General features: G+C 37.1%; 1 protein-coding gene across 1 annotated transcript in view; it reads right to left on the bottom strand.

Moving 5' to 3' along the window:
• Window positions 1-22,735, bottom strand: part of PLAA (phospholipase A2-activating protein) — a 38,232-nt gene that overhangs the window by 8,763 nt on the left and 6,734 nt on the right. The window contains exons 2-10 of the mRNA XM_006770994.2: window positions 18,297-18,490; window positions 15,001-15,101; window positions 14,793-14,913; window positions 12,284-12,451; window positions 11,487-11,622; window positions 9,623-9,792; window positions 5,471-5,628; window positions 4,568-4,787; window positions 2,735-2,806 (exon numbers count right to left, since the gene is read on the bottom strand). Coding sequence (XP_006771057.1) covers window positions 2,735-2,806; window positions 4,568-4,787; window positions 5,471-5,628; window positions 9,623-9,792; window positions 11,487-11,622; window positions 12,284-12,451; window positions 14,793-14,913; window positions 15,001-15,101; window positions 18,297-18,490 — 1,340 coding nt within the window. The remainder of the gene's footprint in view (window positions 1-2,734; window positions 2,807-4,567; window positions 4,788-5,470; window positions 5,629-9,622; window positions 9,793-11,486; window positions 11,623-12,283; window positions 12,452-14,792; window positions 14,914-15,000; window positions 15,102-18,296; window positions 18,491-22,735) is intronic.

Here is a 22,735-nt window from a genome sequence, read left to right as displayed (position 1 = left end):
GGTGGGGGGAGGGGATGGGACTGTTGGGGGTGAACAGCCTGGCAGGAAGAGTGGTTAGGGGTGATCAGGCAGGCAGGCAGGTGAGTGGTTAGGAGCCAGCGGTCCCGGGTTGTGAGAGGGATGTCCGACTGACTGCCCACAGGGGTCCCAGATTGGGGAGGGTGCAGGCCGGGCTGAGGGACACCACCCCACTCCCATGCATGAATTTCGTGCCCCGGGCCACTAGTATGGGATAATTACAGAAGTTAAATGAATTACAAAAGCATTAGTGAATTGGAGAAATTAAAAGGTTTCCATAATAAAATGTTAACACTATTCTAGTGACACATACAACAAGCAGAAAAGAGACTCGGTAAGAGTTATGGATGCTATGACAATAGCCCAGTCTCATATTTTAGATTATATTTGTGGCTGTCTCTTTGAAAATGGAAAGAAAGAAATATGAAAAGCAAGTATAGAGAGAGAATCAGCAAAATTTGGAGAAGTTCGGAGTCCTAGACCAGCCTTTATGGAAAGAAGAAAGATGAGTATTGTTTTAGCCTCTGACTTAATATCTAGGATTGGTATAACCAGTGTAACAGATGCAGAAAAAGCAAGCAAAACTAAAATACAAAAACTTTAAAAAATGTAAATAGAATTAAAATAAAGAACAAAAAATAACAGGAATTGAGGTTTTACTATATGCCAGCTAACATGTTAAGTATCTTATATACATACACTCATTTAAATATTAATTAGATACCACTACTACTTGTAATATTTTGTTACAAGAAGGCTGAATAACTTGCCAAGGCATTCTGAGGCAGAGTGTAAGCACACACTTTTCTAAAGATGGTTCTCTGACATTTAGAGATAGTCACCTGTTCAACATGCAGATTCCCAGGGTTTCACTCTAGAAACCTACAGTGAGCTTTCACAACAACCTAACAACAAACCACACCCAAGGCCATTTAATTTAATCAGAATCCATGGATGAGGGATCACAGCATGAGTATTTTTAACCTCTTCACTAATCTAGTGTGACAAAATCTATGGGTAAGACCTTATGATAAGTAATTCAAACAAGCATCCCAGATGATTCTAATTAATATTAGAAATTTGACAATCACATAAATAAGGAAAAGAATAAAGACTGAAGATGGACCTTAAGTTGTAAGCCAGATGGACAAGCCTTTTGGCCTCAGTGCTTTTAGTAAAATTGGGGGAACATCATCAACAATAATAATAGCTACATACATTGAGGGCTTAAATATATTTTTATGTTTTTCCATCTAGAATAATTTACATGTATTTTATTATATGATTTAATTTTCATAATCTCAATTTGGTGGGTGCTGTTATCTATTTTTTATAATAGTTCAGTAACCCTAATAATTCCATAACTCTCTTGGACATTTATTGAATAGGCCATCTTGCATATCTCCATAATCACTGCATCTTCTGAGATATCGACATTGTGCAACAGTGAGACATGCTCCAGTTATGATGGACTTCTCTTGATTTTGTTGGTATTATTTGAAGCTTGTTATGTTCTTTCGGTTCCAAAAAAACATCTGCCAATGAGATTTGGAAACTCTTCTCTAAGTTTCAGCGCATTACTAGGCTTGAATATACCGACAGAGAAAGTGACCACCTTATCTACTCTTCAGATCCTTAGTACCTTTTGAAATTGCATCATGTCATCAAAGACTTCCTTAACAGTCATTGCGCCATCACAACATTTAGCTTAACAGTTGGTTATTGTAATATACTAGTGATCAATGCACAGGGTGCAGCTATTTGCATCTGGTCCACCAGTTCATTCACAGGAGAAAGATAGCTCACTGAGAGCAATTCACAACTTCACGACACTAAGCCAAAATTGTGTGTTGATCCAATCTATGATTTAGATGGGATTGTATGCTGGCAAGGCCAATAGATACCATAAATCTCTTCCCAAGCTTGATATATTGTCCAGGAACTCTGATGAAGATTCAGCAACAGCATCATAAAATATTATCAAATATTATTCTGAAAACAGACTTCTTCAGCTGCCTTAAAGTCCAAGTCTGGCCATTTTTTCCAGTAATGGTGATGCTGAGGCATGCGTACCTTGGTCAATAGTCACTTTGAAGACACACACCAACACTTTTAGGGCTTCATGAAGGCAATTAGTAACTTAGGTTAGGAAGACTAATCCTGGGTAGCTGGTGAACTGTCTCCTTCCACACTAAGGCAAATATGCCTGGGCAGACTTCTTGACTGCATTGCTCCATCCAGTATCAGGGACTCACATGGCTCCTTCTCTGCTCATGATTGGTAGCATCTTGCCAATGATAGCACTTATCCTGTGTCTTGGTTGGTGGGCTCCCCTAGTATCTAATTTCACAGATAAAAAAAATAGGCTCAGACAAGGTAAGTAACTTGCCAATTCCTCATAGCAAGTAAGTGGTAGAGCCAAATTTTGAACCAAGGTCTGTCTGGCTCTAAAAACCTATGCTCTTAATCACCCTCCTGGCAAGAAGGACCACTGGAGAAAATGATGAGTTATAATAATATGCTATTAAAAAGTCACGAGGAAAGTCGCAAAAGTACTCCAGGAATGAGCAAAACTTAGAAGTTAAAGAAATGGAGATCCATCAAAATCTGACATACAGATAATGAAGTGTCAGTTATTGAATAACATCTCCAAGTGTAAAACCCTATCATATAAAGTGCACTTAGTAGAGGTATATTAAACAAAGCTGCATCTCACCTGTAAAAGGATCGGCTGCAGACATTGTGTTAGAAGAGCCAGATGAAGAGCCTGGAACATACCGACCACCACCTGTGTATGCAAACAAAGGAAACATGAGAAGACTCCAAGCTTGGAGGAAAACAGAAGAACAAGACTGTTACATGGGAGAATAACAAATTATAGTCAAAAGTGTTACAGTTGAAAAGACTAGTAAGAAACTAAAATGTCAGTGATTTTCCGAGCTTTGTTTTCTTAACTTTAATACTTTACTATATCTTAGCCCTTACATTTAAATATTGAAATGACCAGGAATTCAAATAGAAAAAGAAAATTGCAGGTAGTCTCTGACCCAAGTAATATATACATACAATCAGTTCCTGTTCCTATTCAAATTCACTAGAATTCCTGCTGTTGCTTTTGCTATCAGAACCACAGGCATCAAATGTTAATCTTTTAGAAAACCCCTGGATTCATTAATTCATGTGTCAAGCAGTGCATTCAGTGTAGGGATCCAGCAGAGAACATGATTGCTTGTATCCACTGAAGCTTACAACCTACTGGAGAAAGGAATTACAAAGGGGATGAGTGCTAGAAAGAAAACAGACTTCCAATTATACCTTTACAAATGCATGGTGTGTGTGCATAAGTTTTATTAGAACCTCTAGGGAAATAATCAGAGGTGTCTACAAAAAAGATATATGTAAAGATACTTATAAAGTTAAGCTTCAGAAGAGCAAAAAACCAAATAGTGTCAGATTTCCAGATAGAACCAGATGCTTTAATATCTGTCCTCAGTCTCGCAAATAGCTTACACAATACTGCAATCATGTGTTCCCTCTTTTGCACTGTAGTCTGAAATTCCACCAACAGAAATGTCCAGGTAATACCTCCCACCACTCTTTTGTAAAGTGCAGTTTTTGGGAAGGCTGCGTCATTTATAGTTCCGTAGTGAGTCAGACTGATCATCCTGCTCAAGTCAACATGCAGATGAAATTAGCTTTATTATGGGAACTGATGATGGAATTTTGAAAAGAAGAGATAATTTGGGGACAAGGAGTGTCCATCAGGAAAGAAGAAAAAAGGACAGCTCTATATAAGGACTTGAGACTGGAAGAAGGCATGAGACCCTTCCTTATAAAACAAGAACAGTAGTAGCATATGAAAAATGGAGTCAAACGGACCACGGCCAAACAATAACAATTCAGTACCAATTTCTAAATTTTATTTAGAGCTCGCTCTATACCTAAGAAAAGAGGAAGGGTTTTATTTCATTCTGTACGATAGCTTTGGTTCCTGGGACCCAGAATTCAGACTAATACTACTAGCATTGTAATTTATGGACTAGCATGAGAACCTAATCCCATTTGCAAAATTTTAGATACTATGCTGTTAAAAACAACTGACTTAAAATGAACATGTAGAATATAAATCACTTATAAAATCTAAATACTCACAGTCCAGTCTTAGATGTGATGCACAACTAAGCAATTCAGCCTCATGTGGAAACTGGTAAATTTCATCACAAAATATATATTTTTTAAAAAGTTAAATATACAAAGGAACATAGAAGTTTCTTTTTATGTCAAATGACTAAATTAAAGTTTTTTAAAATTATTCGTTTAGTGTGGCTGTATTTTTGTAACAGGACAATTTATAATCATTTTTATAGATACAGAATTACTGTATAATTTGAAGTTTGCAAATATGAATGTGAATTAAAAACCTACTGCAGGATCTTGGTTTCTATTTAAACAGCTAATCATAATGGGCATTTAAAGACATTAGAAAAAGAAAGTTAACCAACACTGATGGAAAGAAGCACTTTAAGACTTAATACAAACCCTAACTTACCTGTAAATGGATCTGACAAACTAGTATTCCCAAGTCCCAACATTTGACCTTTTGTGTTATCAATAATAAATTTTGCCACTTGATCCAAAAACATGGGATTCAAATCATTCTTCTGCAAGAAGTTGTATGCAGTTAACCAGGGATCATCACTGATGTTATATGGCAATTTATAGGATGGTCCACCTTCATTGACATCAATTGAGAAAACATAATCAAATTCCTTTAATAGGAATATAAAAAGGAGATAAATGATTACTAACTTGTATGTTCATATGTATTAATGTCATATATAACACAGATTTTATGCGTTCTTTACTTTAATAATTATAGTCCTTAAACTTTCTCCAAAGTGCATTGTTAAAATCTTCACTTGGCATATCATAATAGCAACTACTTGAGCGAGCTGCAAGATTAACATTTCACTAGGGACGGAGGTGAGGGAAAGATTATGACGACATTAATTCTGAGGCCAAAGGGGTTTCCAATTGGCTGATCTCAAGGCCAAAAGTATTAGCTGTTACCATGCCCGGCTCACCAAAACATTCTGGCATTGTAAGCACTGCCCTGACGGTCCCTTCTGCCTTTACAAGTTAAATATAGGCATGCAGCATTAGATGAAAGCTGGCACAGAACCTCCTAATCCAAAATGGTTGGGGACAGCTTCTATATGGTTACTACTAAAAGATAAATAATGCCGAATCTGTCTGTGAAATGCAGCCCTCCGTACATGGAAAAGATTCTTAAAAAACGTAATTCAAGACAGGAAAAGATAATTTCCCCATAGAAATATATTTTTAAATGTTAAAACATGAGAAAAGTGTATTAGCATGGAGAAAGGGAAAAGAAAACCTTTAATTTGTTGAATACTTTAAGATAAAGGTATTTAGAAAGAAGTCAACATACTTTCCCTTCATATAAAACTTTTCCAGATGTTTGCTGATTAGCACCAGATGAGCCAACAACATCACCAATTTTTATCCACCTCCCTTCACTGACACTCCACTGGTAGGCTTCGACTCTCTCCCCATCTCTGATTAGACGGGTCTGTCCTTCTCTAGAACCTTAAAATAAAAATTTTGAGAATCAAAGATAGAACGGCAAAATAAAATTTAAAAACATTTAGATAGAAAATTGTTAACATTAAAATTTATACATAAAAGAGAATGTATGTTTTGGTTTAGTAGAAAGTTTTATCAAACTATTTTAAATTGTACTGGAAACTGGCATAAGAATGGTTAAAGGAAACTATTAAATAAAGGTTAAAAAATTTGATTCTAGAAAACAGCTAGCCCATCAAAATTAGAACAAGTTTTATTACTATCTTGTAACAACACTTTCATTCCAGTAGAGTCTTCATTCTTCTAGCTTCTCAGGCCCAAAAGTGTAAAGTCTGATTCCTCTTTCTTGCAGCCACATAGCCAATCCTTCAGCAAATTCTATCAGCTGCCTTTAAATATATCTAGAAAACTATTTCTCCTCACTATCTCCAGTGATACCTGTGGAATAAGCCACCATCATTTCTCAGCTGGAATTATTCAATGTCCTCCTACTACTGCCCTAGGGTCCCCTACAGTCTATATACAATCCAGCAACCACAGAAATTCTTGCAAAAGTTTAAGGAGCTTCTGACACATCTCAGCTGGAGACCCTTCAATGACTGCCTAACTCACTCTTGATAAGACTATGTGACTGGAGTGGTGTACAAACATGATTTGCCTCTCCCATCCTCTCTGACCTCACCTTCCACTACTCTTACCCTCATCCCACCATCCTACTTCAGCCATGGAGTCTTTGCACTAGCTATTTATTCTGCCCCTGACACGCTTCACACACACAGGTGCTGGCAAGATTTGTTCCCTGCCTCCTTAAAGACCTTACTGAATGTCAAGTTCTCAGCAAAGCCTGCAGTGGGAAAGACCCTGCTGTCCTCCAGAGTCATGCTCTTGTTCCATAGAGTAGGGCTGTGGCTGTCAGGTCAGAGACTACTTCTCTATTCAGCCCCCTTGCCTTCCCTCGGGGGTTACACACTGAGTACACACTCACTGGTATCTGTGTGGGTGTGATATAGGCCTATTCTAGGCCTTTTCCATGACTGTCTACCCTCCCTTTTACCCTGTTTGATGGATGAAAGTCTATAACCAAGGAACCTTTGATATCACATGTTGAAGATGGTGCTTTCCATCAGCCTGGGTCCCCATGACCCTGAAGAGCAAAATTATTCTACAAACATGCTCCAGCATACTCTGCCATCAACCGAACTTTACATGTGCAATAATCTTTTCTTGTTAAGCCACTGACATCAGGGTTTATCTGTTACAGCAGCTAGTACTATCCTATTACACGTTTCCTGACCGCTTTATTTAAAATGATAAAATAGCCACAACCCTGGCCTTGTTTTTCCCATAGTACTTTACTTATTATCTGACATCTAAATTTACTTGTTAATTATCTGTCTCCTCATGTAGAATATAAATTTGTGAGAACAGAGATTTTTGTATCTTTTGTTATCTGTTGTATTCCCAGATATTAGAACAAGGCCGGTCACACATTAGGCACTTCGTAAATACTTCTTGTATGTACGGTATATATATGACAAAAAGACTGTATTTTGTAAAGAATTGTAAAAATATCAAAACACGGTATTAAGGAAGCAGTTCTTAAAGTTTTAGTTTCAAGATCTCTTTATAGTCATAAAAGTTATTCAGAAGCCCAAAGATCAACTTTTAATGTGGGTTGTATCAACTAATTTATTGGATTTGAAATTAAAAATGAGAATATATTTACTTCCTGGAAAACAATAATAAATCCACTACATACTGAATAAACATTTTAATAAAAAATAAGTTTCTTGCCGAAACCGGTTTGGCTCAGTGGATAGAGCGTCGGCCTGCGGACTGAAAGGTCCCAGGTTCGATTCCGGTCAAGGGCATGTACCTGGGTTGTGGGCACATCCCCAGTGGGAGATGTGCAGGAGGCGACTGATCGATGGTTCTCTTTCATTGATGTTTCTGACTCTCTATCTCTCTCCCTTCCTCTCTGTGAAAAATCAATAAAATATATTTAAAAAAAAAAATAAGTTTCTTTTAGAAATTCAGTGAAAACACTGGCATTGTTTTCCATTTTTGTAAATCTCTTTACTCTCTCTCCCCTAATAGAAGACAGCTGGATTTACCATACCCGCCTGTGCATTCAATCTGTTGTTCTGGTAGAAGTATATAAAGAAAAAGAAAAAAGTTAAAAAAGGGAAGACTAGCTTAAGAACCTTTTCAGAAAAAACATGGATATTGTGCAAGTAGCAGGTTCTTAAAGGTTACAATTTAGAATCTGAAACCATACCAATGACTTTGTCATGCTCTATTAAACTAAAATCCATTGGTCTCTCTTACACTTTGAACAGATCTTTTACCCATTCATGATTTTGTAACACCGTGAACTGGCATTTGGAAAATATTAAATGAGAAATGCAGACTGTCCACATGTTTACACATTTTATTATTTAATAGTAGAGGCCCGGTGCACAAAAATTTGTGCACTGGCGGGGGAGGGGGATGTCCCTCAGCTCCACTTGTGCCCTCTCACAGTCTGGGAGCCCTCAGGAGATAACCACCTGCTGGCTTAGGCCCGCTCCCCGGGTTGCACACAGGGCAGGGCCGATCCAGTGGTTGGGGTGCTGCCCCAGGTCAGGTCGCACACGGACGCCTGCCGCCCCGAGTTGCAAATAGCAGGCCCAGATGGCAGCCGGCAGGTGGGATGGCGCTGTCCTGCCCTGCCTGCAGTATGCAAATTAGCTGCCATCTTTGTAGGCGGTTAATTTGCATATCGTGCTGATTAGTCAATGGAGGCATAGTGAAGGTAAGGTCAATTACCATGTTTGTCTATTATTAGATAGGAGGATAAAAAAAAAATCACACTGTTGCTCTGGCCGGTCTGACTCAGTGGTTAGAGCGTCGGCCTGCAGACCTAAGGGTTGTGGGTTCAGTTTCCGGTCAGGGGCATGTACTGCAGTTGCAGGTTCCCCAACCCTGGTAGGAGTGTGTGTAGGAGACAGCCAATCAATGTGTCTCTCTCGCATGGGGGTGTCTGTCTCTGTCTCTCTCTCTCGCCTCCCCTTCCTCCCACACTTTTACTCTCCAGAAATCAATGGAATGTTTATATAAATAAAAGATCACACTGTTAATAGTACAATTGATATCATTAGAACAGTCTTATAAGCATTGGAAAACCATTAAACTCCTGGTGAGGAGTTACAGATTTTCTAAAATTCCAATTCACACTAGAAAGTTTGAATTTTATTTTTGGCAACAAATATCATCAGTTGTTTTCCTTAAAGTGACAAGCTCAGTTTGTTCATTTTTAAGAAATGCCTGCCAAATACCCAAGCCTGAATAACTAGTCGATTTGTGAAATAAAAATGGCATCCCATGAAAAAAGCCAATAGTTCAGCCGTCAATGTGAATGACTGCACAAATACTGATCTTCCAGATGCCACGGAGCTTCGGTGCACCACATGTGTAATTTACCTTCTGTCACCCAGAATATTTTTTTAAGTTTACTAAAGGGGTGAAGTTATAATAAAATTAATGTTTAACGCTTCATAAAGGACATTTGAGGGCAGATGGCTTTTGTTTTTTAAAACTACAACTATGTGTTGGTAAAGAACACGACTACCAGACCCTCTGATGCAACTGCCTTGATTTGTGAACTAGGGAGCCAGAAGTTTTACCCACCAATGACTTCTACACCAAATGAAACAACCTTTTTTCCCTATCACGTTAATCCAGAGGTCCTCAAACTTTTAAAACAGGGGGCCAGTTCACTGTCCCTCAGACCGCTGGAGGGCCAGACTAGTTTAAAAAAAAAAACAACTATGAACAAATTCCTATGCACACTGCGCATATCTTATTTTGAAGTAAAAAAACAAAACAGGAACAAATACAATATTTGTATTTGCATGTGGCCCACGGGCCGTAGTTTGAGGACTCCTGCTTTAATCACTCCAAAATTCTGGAATAACTGCTAACAATTTTTACTAATAGATAACATGGAAATATTTACCAGGTTCATTCAGATGTTCCCTTCCAGGAAGCTGCTCCGCATTAATGTTCCCTAAATCACCAGTTTTGGGATCAATGGTTGCCTGAGAGAGTTCCTTTTCAAAAGCCTTGATTTCTTCAGCACTTGCTATCCGATCCACTGATTCTGTAAACACTCTAATGATACCATCACTATAAAGAAAAACAAAATGATTTTAAGTCACTGCCAGAGTTTATTAACATTATCACTCCTGAGTGATCCGAAGCAAAAAGAATCTTTGTGAACATGAGAAATGTTACTATGTATTTATTGCTGAGTATTGCACTATGCTGACTTGAGCACACACTGCCCTGTATTATTTTTTACTAGTAAAGCAATGTATAGGGTGAAAAAAGACTAGGGAAGCCCTGGCTGGATAGCTCAGTTGATTTGAGCATTATCCCAATACTCGAAGGTTTTGATCCCCTGCCAGGGCACATGCAAGAATCAACCAATGAATGCATAAATAAGAGGAACAACAAATCAATGTTTCTCTCTTTCTCTTCCTCTCTCTTTAAAAATCAAACAATCAGAAACAGCACTATATTAAAAAAAAAGACTAGGGAAAAATTATTGGCAAGGTCAGAGAATATATATTTAACATAAATTTTAATTCCAAGTTAAATAGTTATCATCATAAAAGTTTGGAGATACTTTAAAAGTCAATAGGTGTTACAGTATATGAAGGTAGTGGGTGGGTTTACTTTATTAAAGGTAGGAGTACCCAACATAGGACGTAGCAGATGCTCAATATCTGTTCCTCAGGGAAACATGGAATCAGCCTTTCGCATGCCATTAACTAGCAGTATAACCCCAAATCAAGGGGTTTGGTCTAGATGGCACCTTTGGTCTCAGAAAAATGACTTCATTTGCATGATTTCTCAATTCTAAATTTTGGGGTGGGGAAGCAAGTTAGCCACTTTCAAATATACTAATCCTACCTAATTCGACAGTAAATGTTGTTTCTTGCATAATATTCCACTAACAGCAATTTCGCCCTTTCAATTCGTTTATTTTCCTTCAACTGTTACACCAACTACTTTTGATCAGTATTAGAATCGTGCATACGGTCTCTCCAATTCACAAGTTCTCCCTTGTCCCCATTGTTCTTAACGCACACTTCCAATCACCAAAAGTTTGAAGCTTTATCCTTTTCTTTCACCCCATTTCTGATCATTTTCCTCTGAATTATCTCATTTTTGGTCTCTTATCCAGTGCCATGAAGGAGCCAATATTTAATAACTTTACACCCTTAATACTGCAGCTGCTTTCTAATTGGCTTTCCTTCCCATTGTCAACACCAATTACATAAAACATCCATATTTAATAATTCATAAGTCCTACTTTAATCATCTCACTCCTTGTTTAAGAGCAATAACCCTTTAACCCAAGCACTAAATCGGTAAGTAAGCCCCATCTTACCTATTAACTACTTTTCCCCAGCATTAGTCCTCTACCATTTTCCTTTCTCTCCTAAGACATCACTTTCATTCCCATGCTACATCTTTACTTATAGTTTCTTTTAATGAAAATTCTCATTTCCCTTCTTACTCATTATCTTTCAAAATCCCATCTACATTTCTTCTCCAGAAAGTTTTCCCAGACCAATCTCTACCTTTGCTGACTTCTTTTGCATTCAGTTTCAACTGTACAACATGCAGTACTGACATAATTCCAGCATCATTAGTGTAAAAGCTGTTAGGCCAACTACTCTTGTTTAGTACCAGAATCGTGCATACAGTCTCTCCAATTCACCTGAACTTCCTTATGACTTATCTCTGTGCACTCTAATGTCCACCACAGTCCTAGACACATATTATTTATTGATTGACTAGAAAATAAATACCTCGCACCAACCACAATGTCACCATTGTCAAGCACACAGCAGCACCATATAGACTGAGCTGGAAGTCGGATTGTTTGGGCACATTCCCCATTTTTCCAGATTCTCAGAGATCTGTCTTCTGCTGTTGTCACAAAATCTGAAATTGACAAATACAGAAAAAATTAGGTTGAATAAATACAATTAAGTACATGTATATATACCATCTTTCTAGACAGGTTTTTTTTTAAATTCTAAAGTATTTTATTTATTTTTTTTAACATATATTTTATTGATTTTTTACAGAGAGGAAGGGAGAGGGATAGAAAGCTAGAAACATCGATCAGCTGCCTCCTGCACACTCCCCACTGGGGATGTGCCCGCAACCAAGGTACATGCCCTTGACCGGATTCGAACCTGGGACCCTTCAGTCCGCAGGCTGATGCTCTATCCACTGAGCCAAACCAGCTAGGGCTCTAAAGTATTTTAAATTATAGTTTTAGATTCTATGTATTTGTCACTTTTATATAACTTAAAAAAAACAGGTTTTTATACATTTTTCATCTTACATACTAAACACCAATAAATTATGTAAAACCTTTCCTCAGATACTTAAGAACTTTTCACAACCATCAAATGTAAAATAATATAAAGATGATCATATCATTTTCTTCTTTAGGAAAAAATATAAAGTCACTAAATTATTCAAATTACAGTTAGTAAATTGATTTAAGTAATCAGTTCTCTTTCTCTCACCTTACGAGTGTGACGAAATAAAGGTTAATACAAAATTTTAAATACATGGTATAAAATAATCTTACCTTTACAATTTGGAAAGATAGATATGCTATAAATATAATTTGTATGTCCAAAATAGACTTCGAGACACTCGCCAGTAATTTGCCACCTTCTAACACTGGCATCATTTGCACACGAAAGAAATTCTGTTTCACTCAAAATTGCCAAACCTCTTACACAGTCTTCATGCCCTGTATTAAAAAAAATTATGTCAATCAATAAAATAGATTATTTGGGTTATGGCTCATTGTATTTCATGAGCATTGTAAAACACATTGGTGAATAGTAAAGCGTGATTTCAAATTTGAAAAATTCATTTTTTCAGTAGGAAAGCCTGATAACCCAAATTTATATTTCAGATTTGGCTATATTTCTTACCAGTCTTGGGAAGTTATTTTATATTCATCGTATCTTCTCCAAATTCTGTCTTAAAACCTTCCAGAAACAGAATTTTGATCTCCACAACTCTCATTTTTTACCTGAGAGTTCAACTTTTCTTCCCCAGTAACAAGATTAATTCATAACATACACAATATTCAAATATAACAGAAAACATAACAAGGAATAAATATCCCCTAAATTTCTTACCACAGAATACTGAAATTAATATTTCTAAAACACCAGAGAAAATTAAAAACTAAGATTACAAAAGACTGTAATTAAAGTTTGAAATATTAAAACCATCAAAGAAAAGTAAACTTTATTAAAATATGCAAAAATAGGCTGAGAGATTACTTTCTCTAAAACAAGATTAGTGGCAAAGCTAAAACAGGAATTCAAGTTTCCTGATTTATTATCCTACCTCTTTAAAAAATACATATATATTTATTTTTTAATCCTCACCTGAGGACACACTTAGAGAAGGAAGGGAGAGCTAAAAACATCAATCAATTGCCCTCCATACATGCCTCCACCAAGGATCGAACCTGCAACCCAGGTACATGCCCTGACTGGGAATCGAAGCAGCAATCTTTTGGTGTACAAGACAAGACTCCATCAATTGAACTATGGGCTCGGCTATCTTACATCTCTTGATTCCATCAAATTTAAACTTCTTCTACCACTCCAATTCAACCGAAATGCAAATATTCAGCCAAGCATTGCTGATTTATCATTGGGAGCATTTCACAATTCATATAAATGCAAGCATTAAAATGATAAAATAAAAGCCAATGATTACTGATTTTTTAAAATGACAAAAATTTATGGACTAAACTTCTTGCATGTTTTTAATTATGTAACTGGAGATATACTTGATAAAATTCAATTTCTTTCCATGTTAATTGAAGTCTTGTAGAAAATATCTACATTTTTTTAGAGATAAAACATTCCCTGAAGCTAGTCATCTAATAAAAAGGATCAGAAGTCAAACCTTTCCCATGCTCAGTATTTGCTAATTTAGATTAGCTATCACTGATTAGTAACAACTTGATACACATATATGTATGGAAACAAAAACAGAGATGCCCACTATAACTCACTGTCCATTTTCCATCTATAGATAGTTTCATCTTCACAAAGGCACACCTTGCAGTATTATCCTCCAGGGTGGTGATCAACTTTGAAATAGTAAATGAGCCCAGCCAGTGTGGGTCAGCGGTTGAGCATAGGCCCATGCACCAAGAGGTCATAGTTCTACTCCTGGTGAGGGCACATGCCCAGGTTGTCGGCTCTATCCCTGGCAGTGGGGGTCATGCAGAAGGCAGCTGATGTTTGTATCTCTCCCGCCCTCTCTTTTCCTCTCTAAAATCAATAAAAACATTTTTAAAAAAGAGGAAGAAGCTTTAAGTAAAAGAAAAAAAAAATTCATACAAAAAATCTAAGTGCCCCACAGATAAATCAGCAATACTAATATTACACAGAAGGTGCCTCAGTGTAGAAGTTATTTAATAGCTGAGATTTAAAAAGACTACCCACCTAAACCACCACATAGAGCTTGAAATGTATTAATAAACAATGTACTTCAATATTAATAAAAGCACTTATGTATTCCTTCATATAGATGAAGCTAACACTAATGCTCTATCATCAATAAGGCTTATGCTTTGAAGTTTCAAACTGAACATGTTCAAAGGACAAGAAAAAGCATAATGCATCCACAAATTACATATATATAGTTTATACAAGCACATGCACACATTATAGCCTATCAGATACCTATTTACTATTCAATCTGGTTGTTTAATGAGAGGTCTCATTATATCTTAAAAAGATATGTGGGTGCCCTGGCCTGTGTGGCTTGGTTGGATCATTGTCCCATGCACCAAAAGGTTGCTGGTGAGGGCACATACCTAGGTCGCAGGTTTGATCTCCAGTGGGGCTGTGTGTGTGTGTGTGTTGGGGGGGTGGGGGGCACACACAACCAACTGATGTTTATTTCTCTCTTCTCCTCTCTTAAAAAAAAATCAATAAAACATATCCTTGGGTGGGGGTTAAAAAAAAAAGATATGTGGGTGATGTTTTTCAACTACCACTTTCAAGCTTCTAAACATATGAGCAATGAGATTATAAAAGTTGTCTACTCTCTATTACCTGAAAAAGTCCTCTCACATCTCCCAGCTTTCCACAGTTTAATAGTCTTGTCTGCTGATCCAGTTAACATTAAGCCCTGTTCAGGTAAGATCTTTACAGCCCAGACTGCAGCTGTATGACCCTGAAAGTAAAATGGATATTAATTTAAGTTGCCACCAAGTCATCATACTTAATTATTATCCAGCACATTCACACAGAACTACTGTACCTGTAAGGTCATCATGCATTTGTCATTCAGCCAGACTTTAGCAGTGGTGTCCCATGAGCCACTAAGTAATGTCCCAAATTTTCCAGATGAAAGACTACAAACTAAAGGAAAAAAAAGGCATTCATATAGAAAAAGTTCAATCTTGTTAGTTATTAAAGCATTGCAATTTAAAAAACACAGTGATAGTATATTAGCCAAATAAGGCTTAACTCAATGGAGATGCAGAAGTGTGCACTGATCAAGACTGTTGTCAGACTGCCTGATCCAAGTACTACAGATGACACTTCTGAGCTGACCACAGGGATATACTCAACCTCAGGTTCATCGTCTGTAAATGAGGGAACAGGATTAAGTAAGTGGGTTGCACAATCTAAGAAACCACATAAGAAGGCAATGCAAATGATTTTGAAATGCTGTTTATATAGATACTTAGGGTCACTTTATGACCAAAAAAAACTGGAACTGAGTGTTCAATAGTAATGAAATAGTTAATTAATGTTTTATTGATGTAAAATTATACAGGCTAAAAATTATAAATGAAGAGTCATCTAAAAACACGGAAAAAAAAAAGACAGAATTCTGATTAAAAATGGCAGACTGTCTGCAGTAATGCTATAAATGGTATTAATCTACAAGGCCAAAGAAGACTGAAACTAGCATAACTGCTTTAGCCAAATGGAGGAAGGTTATAATTCAGGGGTGAGCAACCCCTGGCACGCGTGCCAAACATGGCACGCCAGTAACTTTTGCTGGCACGCAAAACCCTCTCTTATAATCTTCCATTTACAATTTTTTTCTTAATATCGACTTTTTTATTTTTCAGTGTAGGTGCATCTTAGATAAATAAATAATTTTACATAACAAGTTATCTTAAAGATCATAGCATGGATTTGACGAGAGAGGTGAAGAGCAATTTCTATGCCTATGCCTTAACTCTCCCTGCCTTCCTAGATCCGACCAGATCCATAAAGTTTTCTGTCGGACTATCAGTGTACATGTATACATTAAAAAATAAATGTATTTTTCATCATCATATACTGTTTTTGTTGCTCAAATTAATTTTATTATTTCTTCAAGGTTCTTCACATACGTACACCTTAAGAGATATCAAGTAGGCGTAACATGTTCTCAAAAAATTAGGGTTGGCACACAGAATTCTGAGTCAGAGATTTTGCTGGTTTTGGCACGCACTCACAAAACGGTTGCCCACCCGTTACAATTTAAACACGCACAAGAGGAACTCAGGAGTAGAGTGACAGGGTACTGCAACTATGAGGCTCTGTATGCAGCCACTGTTGGTTCCATGAAGGATGGGCTAAGCAAAGGACTTGAAAAATTACAAGAGTGATTCACAGTCTGCACACAACATAGCGAAACACTAGATCTCTCCTCTCAGCCTACAGTGTCAGAAAGTGCATCCTCACTCACTGCAGGAGATGGAGATTTATTCTCTGGTCACAGGAGCCCATTTAAAAGATCCCAATGGCCAAATGTGGGACAATTTGAGAAATCAAAAAGGGAAAAAAAATGTTAGGGAGCCAACTTACTTTGAAACCCAGTAAAAGAAGTGGGAAAGGGGGCAAGGAAAGCATTTAACCTGGCTTCTCTGTATAAAATTCTCACATGGTAACCAAAGAGTTGATGTGGAAAAGTTCTATATAGAAAAGCGCTAGTTATTAAATGCAGAAATAAGGACATAGCGTACAGTCATTTTGCAAATATTAATTAAATAATACTGGATCTATGCAATGATCATCAATAGGCGCTAAAAAGCTGATGGGAATTTTATAATGAATGGATGTACAACACTAGAACCCACTGATCAATCTCAACATCGCAAAAAGAGATATTTATGTACCTCCGAATGGATGTGTTAAATATACAATACTTCTTATAAAGTGTTCTTGCCAGAAACTTGAATCTGTACCTGTTCAAGCTTCTAGATTTAACTAATAGCTTACAAGACATATGGGGGACTGAGGAACATGTTAAAGGGAACAAAAAGGCTCTAATCAGCAAAGTTTAGATTGTTGGACATTCTACAGGTATAATAAGCTGGTTTCTAATGGAGAGGGAAAAGGGAAAGAAACTGACAGGCTGAAAGACCTGAGAACCTTGTTTGGATCACCAGTGAAACAAACTGTAAAAGAACATTCATTAGACAACTGGGTAAATGTAAGCATTCACTGGATATTTGATAATAAATGAGATTTTGCCTGGCCACTCTACTTTTGTATATAGTGAAGATTTCTAGAAGAAAGTTAAAAAAAATCTGAATCACTCTGTATTGAAGATTTCACATACATACATACAAAAACATTTTATAAATTCAATGAAATTAAGTTTAAAGTGTTTATGGACCATACTATTTGCTTACAGATGTTCCAAACTATTCTAGATACATTAAAAAATAAGTGCACATACTCCATTGATTAAACATCATTTTATAACAAAGAGCTGCTAAGCCATACACAAATTCAGGAATTTCAGAATCAGAAATAGTATACACAAATCACAGAAAATGATATTCAAAAGTATTCCTCTTCAATAACGACACCAGAGCTATAAACACATCTGTTTTTGCTGTATAAATAAACATAATAGTCAGAAGATTTAAAAATACTCTTAGGTTTCTTCAGTAAATTCCTTGCACAAAATAGCCAAAAATCCAAAATCACAAAGTATATCAAAATTATACACCTCTTCCTTTTATAACTGAACATTTTAGTCTTTTTAAAAAATATTTTTTGATTGATTTCAGAAAGGGAGAGAGATATAAAATGATGAAAGAGAATCATCGGTCAGCTGCCTCCTGCACGCCCCCTACTGGGGATCAAGCCAGCAAGCTGGGCACATGCCCTGACTGGAAATCAAACCATGACCTCCTGGTTCATAGGTCTACACTCAACCATTGAGCCACATTGGCTGGGCTGAACACTTTACTTTTTAAATACACAGGGATGGACAAAAAGTAGGTTTACAGTTGTGAGTATGGGAAAAGGAGTTTATTCATATATTATTTATTATTTACTGTATTATTTGTATTACCACTTAAATCTACTTTTGTCCACCCCTGTGTAAGCACAATAAACTTTACTAATAACAGTAAATCTGTATCAGAATTTATAGAACAAAATTCTGATCCAAAAAAGGATTTTACTACCAAGCCTATTAGCAATAGGTTAACAAATATGAAAACAAACAAACAAAAAAACAGGAAAAAATTATCTGTAAACTTTACTTTCAAACGGATAAATTTTTTTTCAAATAGAAACACACCAAAGCACTATACTCACCAGCGTTTTTGTGACCTTTTAGTATGTAAAGTGGTGCTGGGCTCTCCAGTGAGAAAATGCAAATATTATGGTCATTTCCTCCAGTGGCGATTAGTCCATGAGGATGTACGTCACTTGAAGGTATGATGCATACGCAAGATACAAAATTAGAGTGGCCACTCATACAGTGCATTTCTGTGAAGCCCCTGTTAGGACTAGAAAGACATGATAATAAATAAGACATACAATTGTTCTCTAACATAGCCTAGGACATAGTTGTCAAAGTACTCATTTCATTTATGTCTACTAGGTTGAATTTTACAGAGTGCACACTATTTCAAGTATCTATTGTTTTAAATATTAAATAGCTAATATACACTGAGTGGCCAGATTATTACGACCACCCCATCAGTACTTCGTTGGGCCACCTTTTGCCTTCAATACTGCGGCGATTCTTCTTGGCATTGACTCCACGAGATGTTGAAAGGTGATGTGAGGAACCTGACACCATGCCTGATGAATAGCACTGTCCAGTTCTGTGAGATTGGATGGTTGTGGAACCAGCTGCCTGATGGCTCTTTTAACTTCGTCCCACCAATGCTCAATTGGATTGAGATTTGGTGATTGTGGGGGCCACCTAAGCAAGGTAAAGTCTCCCTCATGTTCTTGAGACCACTCCTGCACAATACGAGCACCATGGCATGGAGCATTGTCTTGTTGGAAGAAGCCATCTCCATTGGGATACGCCATCAACATGATAGGATGAACCTGATCATATATTACTTATTAATTACTGATCATCAACAATACTTAGGTATGTTGTGCTATTCAGATGTTGTTCCACACGAATTAAAGGGCCCAAATCATGCCAGGAAAACATGCCCTAAACCTAACACAGCCCCCACCAGCTTGAAGGGTTGTACTCATGCATGTGGGGTGCATGCTTTTATGCTGTTTCCGTGAAATTCTCACTCTGCCATCTGCATGATGCAACTGGAAACATGTCGTGGTAAACAATCTGCTTCCCAATTTATAATGTTCTAACCCTCAAGCAACCTCAGCATGAAATTATAGCTAATTTGCCTACAAACGTCAGGTGGTCATAATAATCTGGCCACTCAGTGTATATCAGCTACTATAAAGATTTATATCACCTTTGGATAAGTTTAATTAGGTTTTCATTAATAACAGTTAACTAACAGGAAGAACAAGGAAGGAAAGGGAAGGGAACAAATATATTAAGTTGCTTTCCTCATCCTCCATTTTCATTTCTACTTAACAGTAATTGTTACCATGAGAAATCCGTGGTGAAGTGAAATCATTCATGCAATTAGGATAATGGAACCCACTATCAATAAGCCTTAAACACTGAGGACATTTTCACATTATCAAACATAAACTTAGTACCCATCAGTATAGTACAGTGATGGCGAACCTATGACACGTGTGTCAGAGGTGACACGTGAACTCATTATTTTAGTTGATTTTTCTTTGTTAAATGGCATTTAAATATATAAAATAAATATCAAAAATATAAGTCTTTGTTTTACTATGGTTGCAAATATAAAAAAATTTCTATATGTGACACGGCACCAGAGTTAAGTTAAGGTTTTTTAAAATGCTGACACGCTGAGCTCAAAAGGTTCGCCATCACTGGTATGTGTATCCAAATAGAATATCAATCATTCTCAATATGCAAACCATAGGAACTAATACAACTATGTATAAATGACTGCTCTAGGGACATAGCACATCAACTCCCTGGGGATTAGAAAGATTACCAACTTGTTACACATTTAGTCACTTAGCATCACTGCCTTACATAACAAGTCTAACAAATTATGACATACTTATGGTAGGTGGTTAGTTGCTGAGAGGGATATAAAAAATTATGTATCTGACTTAAGCTAAAGCAAGGAGTTTGCAGTCTAGTTGAAAGAGATGAGATAAATACAGAGATTAAGACTCCTGTGTAAAGACTGAACACACTCATCTATTTTCACTCCCTTCCCAAACACCTCTAAAACAATGTGTGTGTGTGTGTGTGTGTGTGCAGGCAAATAATGCTGCTAATTTTTGAGCCTTTTGGGCATTCATTGGTAAATTGGTTCTCTACTTTCCCTGCCGCCTGCGTAGAACTCATTTTTCTCATGTCTCCCAAGACTCTTGCTATTTTTCTGTCAGCTTCACTACTGGAAGTTAAAACCCTGTTTTTTTCCTCTTTCTTCCTAGCCTTGTGGGTTTATACCTGTCTTAAAATATATATGTACATATATACACACACATACAGATATATGCATGCATGTATATGTATCTATGTATGTAGGCAGCAGGGAAACTAGAGAACCAACCCACCAATAAATCCCCAAAAGGCTAAAGAATTAACAGCATTATGTATGTACCATTAAAAATGGGGACAAGAAAAGGCAGGAACTAAAATAAGGAAAACTAGTTGAAAGTCTTCAGAATCAGTCAAAAGTTGAATCATATGACAAAAAAAAAATCTTCAAAGGAAGGTATTTGGTAGTAGCTATTTTTAAACTTGTCCACTTTATTTTGATGGGTTTTTTAAGATATGTTTTTAGAAACCATTTTATCAATAAACCCAAAGAAATTTAAAAAATAGGATATGATAAAAAAAATCTGTATTACATAAACCACTGAATTGGCCTGTGTGTGACCCTGAGCATCCCAGCACAGATGTTTGCATGCATCTCTTGTATTGGTCTGGGAAGTTCTTAATGGCAGAATCCAGATCTGGTTCTTTTAATCTTCTAAAGTTCCCAGCACAATAGTCTACGTGGTAAGAATTAAGTACTTCTTGAATCAATGATACCTAAAGTATTACAAAGAAAGGAAAAAGCAGCTAGACCCCCAGCCAGGCGACTGCCCTTTTGTACCCAGCAAAAGTCTGGAGCTTTTTCTTTAGAAAGGTGACAGTCTTGGGGGACACAAAGCATAGTTGAGCCTTGGGATATGAGGAACATGTACATTCATAATGGAGGCCAAGACCACTAAAGACAAAATCCTGGAGACCATGCAGTCATGCTCTAGGCCAGTGGTTCTCAACCTGTGGGTCGCGACCCCTTTGGAGGTCGAATGACCCTTTCACAGGGACTGCCTAAGACCATCGGAAAACACGTATGTCTATAATTACATAGTTTTTGTGATTAATCACTATGTTTTAATTATGTTCAATTTGTAACAATGAAAATGGGGGTCACCACAACATGAGGAACTGTATTAAAGGGTTGCGGCATTAGGAAGGTTGAGAACCACTGCTCTAGGCAGACCAGCCCAATGAAATGGTCCAGTCAGATAACCCTACCTGAAGCTCCCAGCCAGCCAGGCCGCCCCACCCATGAATAGTGAGTGCTATTCAGAAACCTTTTAGTTCTCCACCTTAACACCAAGCACAGAATAAGGATTATCAGACATCTGGGGAAAGGCTTCTCCAGCAGGAAATATATAATGACCAAAATAAACAGGGAGGGGAAAAAATTTTGGAGGAAACAGACCACTAAGGAAAAAATAACTTAAAAAACAAACAAAACAAAAAAAAACAGCCCTGGCAGGCATGGCTCAGTTGGCTGGAGTGTAGTCCTGTGCACTGAAGGGTCTCAGGTTCGATTCCCAGTCAGGGAACATTTCCAGGTTGCAGGTTCAATCCCCAGTTGGGGTGTGTACAAGAGGCAACTGACCAATGTCTGTCTCTCTCTCCCTAAAATCAATAAAAACATATTCTTGGTAGCCCTAACCGGTTTGGCTCAGTGGATAGAGCGACAGATGGCCTTTGGACTGTAGGGTCCCAGGTTCGATTCCAGTCAACAGCATGTACCTTGTTGCAGGCACATCCCTAGTAGGGGGTGTGCAGGAGGCAGCTAATTGATGTTTCTCTCTCATCGATGTTCCTAACTCTCTATCCCACTCCTTTCCTCTCTGTAAAAAACCAATAAAATATATTTAAAAAAAAACAAAACATATTCTTGGTAAAGGAGTAAAAAAATTAAAACAAACATCACTACCATATTCAGAGATATGAGATATTGCAGACATGAAACAAGAACATAATTTCATAAGAAGTCAAGGCAATTTTGAGAAAGTATAGCAAAAAGAAAGAACAAGAGAATAAAAAAAGAAATTTAGAAACAAGTTCAATATCTGGATGAAAAGTTCAAGAAAAGAGGACAGAGAACATGAAGAAGACGAAACCAAAGAATGAATTTAAGAAAATGTCCCAGAACTTTTGGATGAGTTTTCATATTAAAAGGGTCCACTAATGGCCCTGAACAATGGGTGAATACTTGACTGCCTTTTACACAGAACAAAGTAATAGCTCAAGAATCAGAATGGCTTCAGTCTTCTCAACTGTAACACTAAAGGCTAGCATACAATGGGACAATGGCTTGAAAATGCTGGAGGAATATTATTTGGAAACTAGTGGCCAGGTGCACAATATT

This window comes from Myotis davidii, unplaced genomic scaffold (assembly GCF_000327345.1).
Source record: "Myotis davidii unplaced genomic scaffold, ASM32734v1 scaffold325, whole genome shotgun sequence".
Taxonomy (NCBI): Eukaryota; Metazoa; Chordata; class Mammalia; order Chiroptera; family Vespertilionidae; genus Myotis; species Myotis davidii.
The sequence above is the reverse complement of the archived record's forward strand: the minus strand, read 5'-3'. Positions and strand labels throughout refer to the sequence as shown.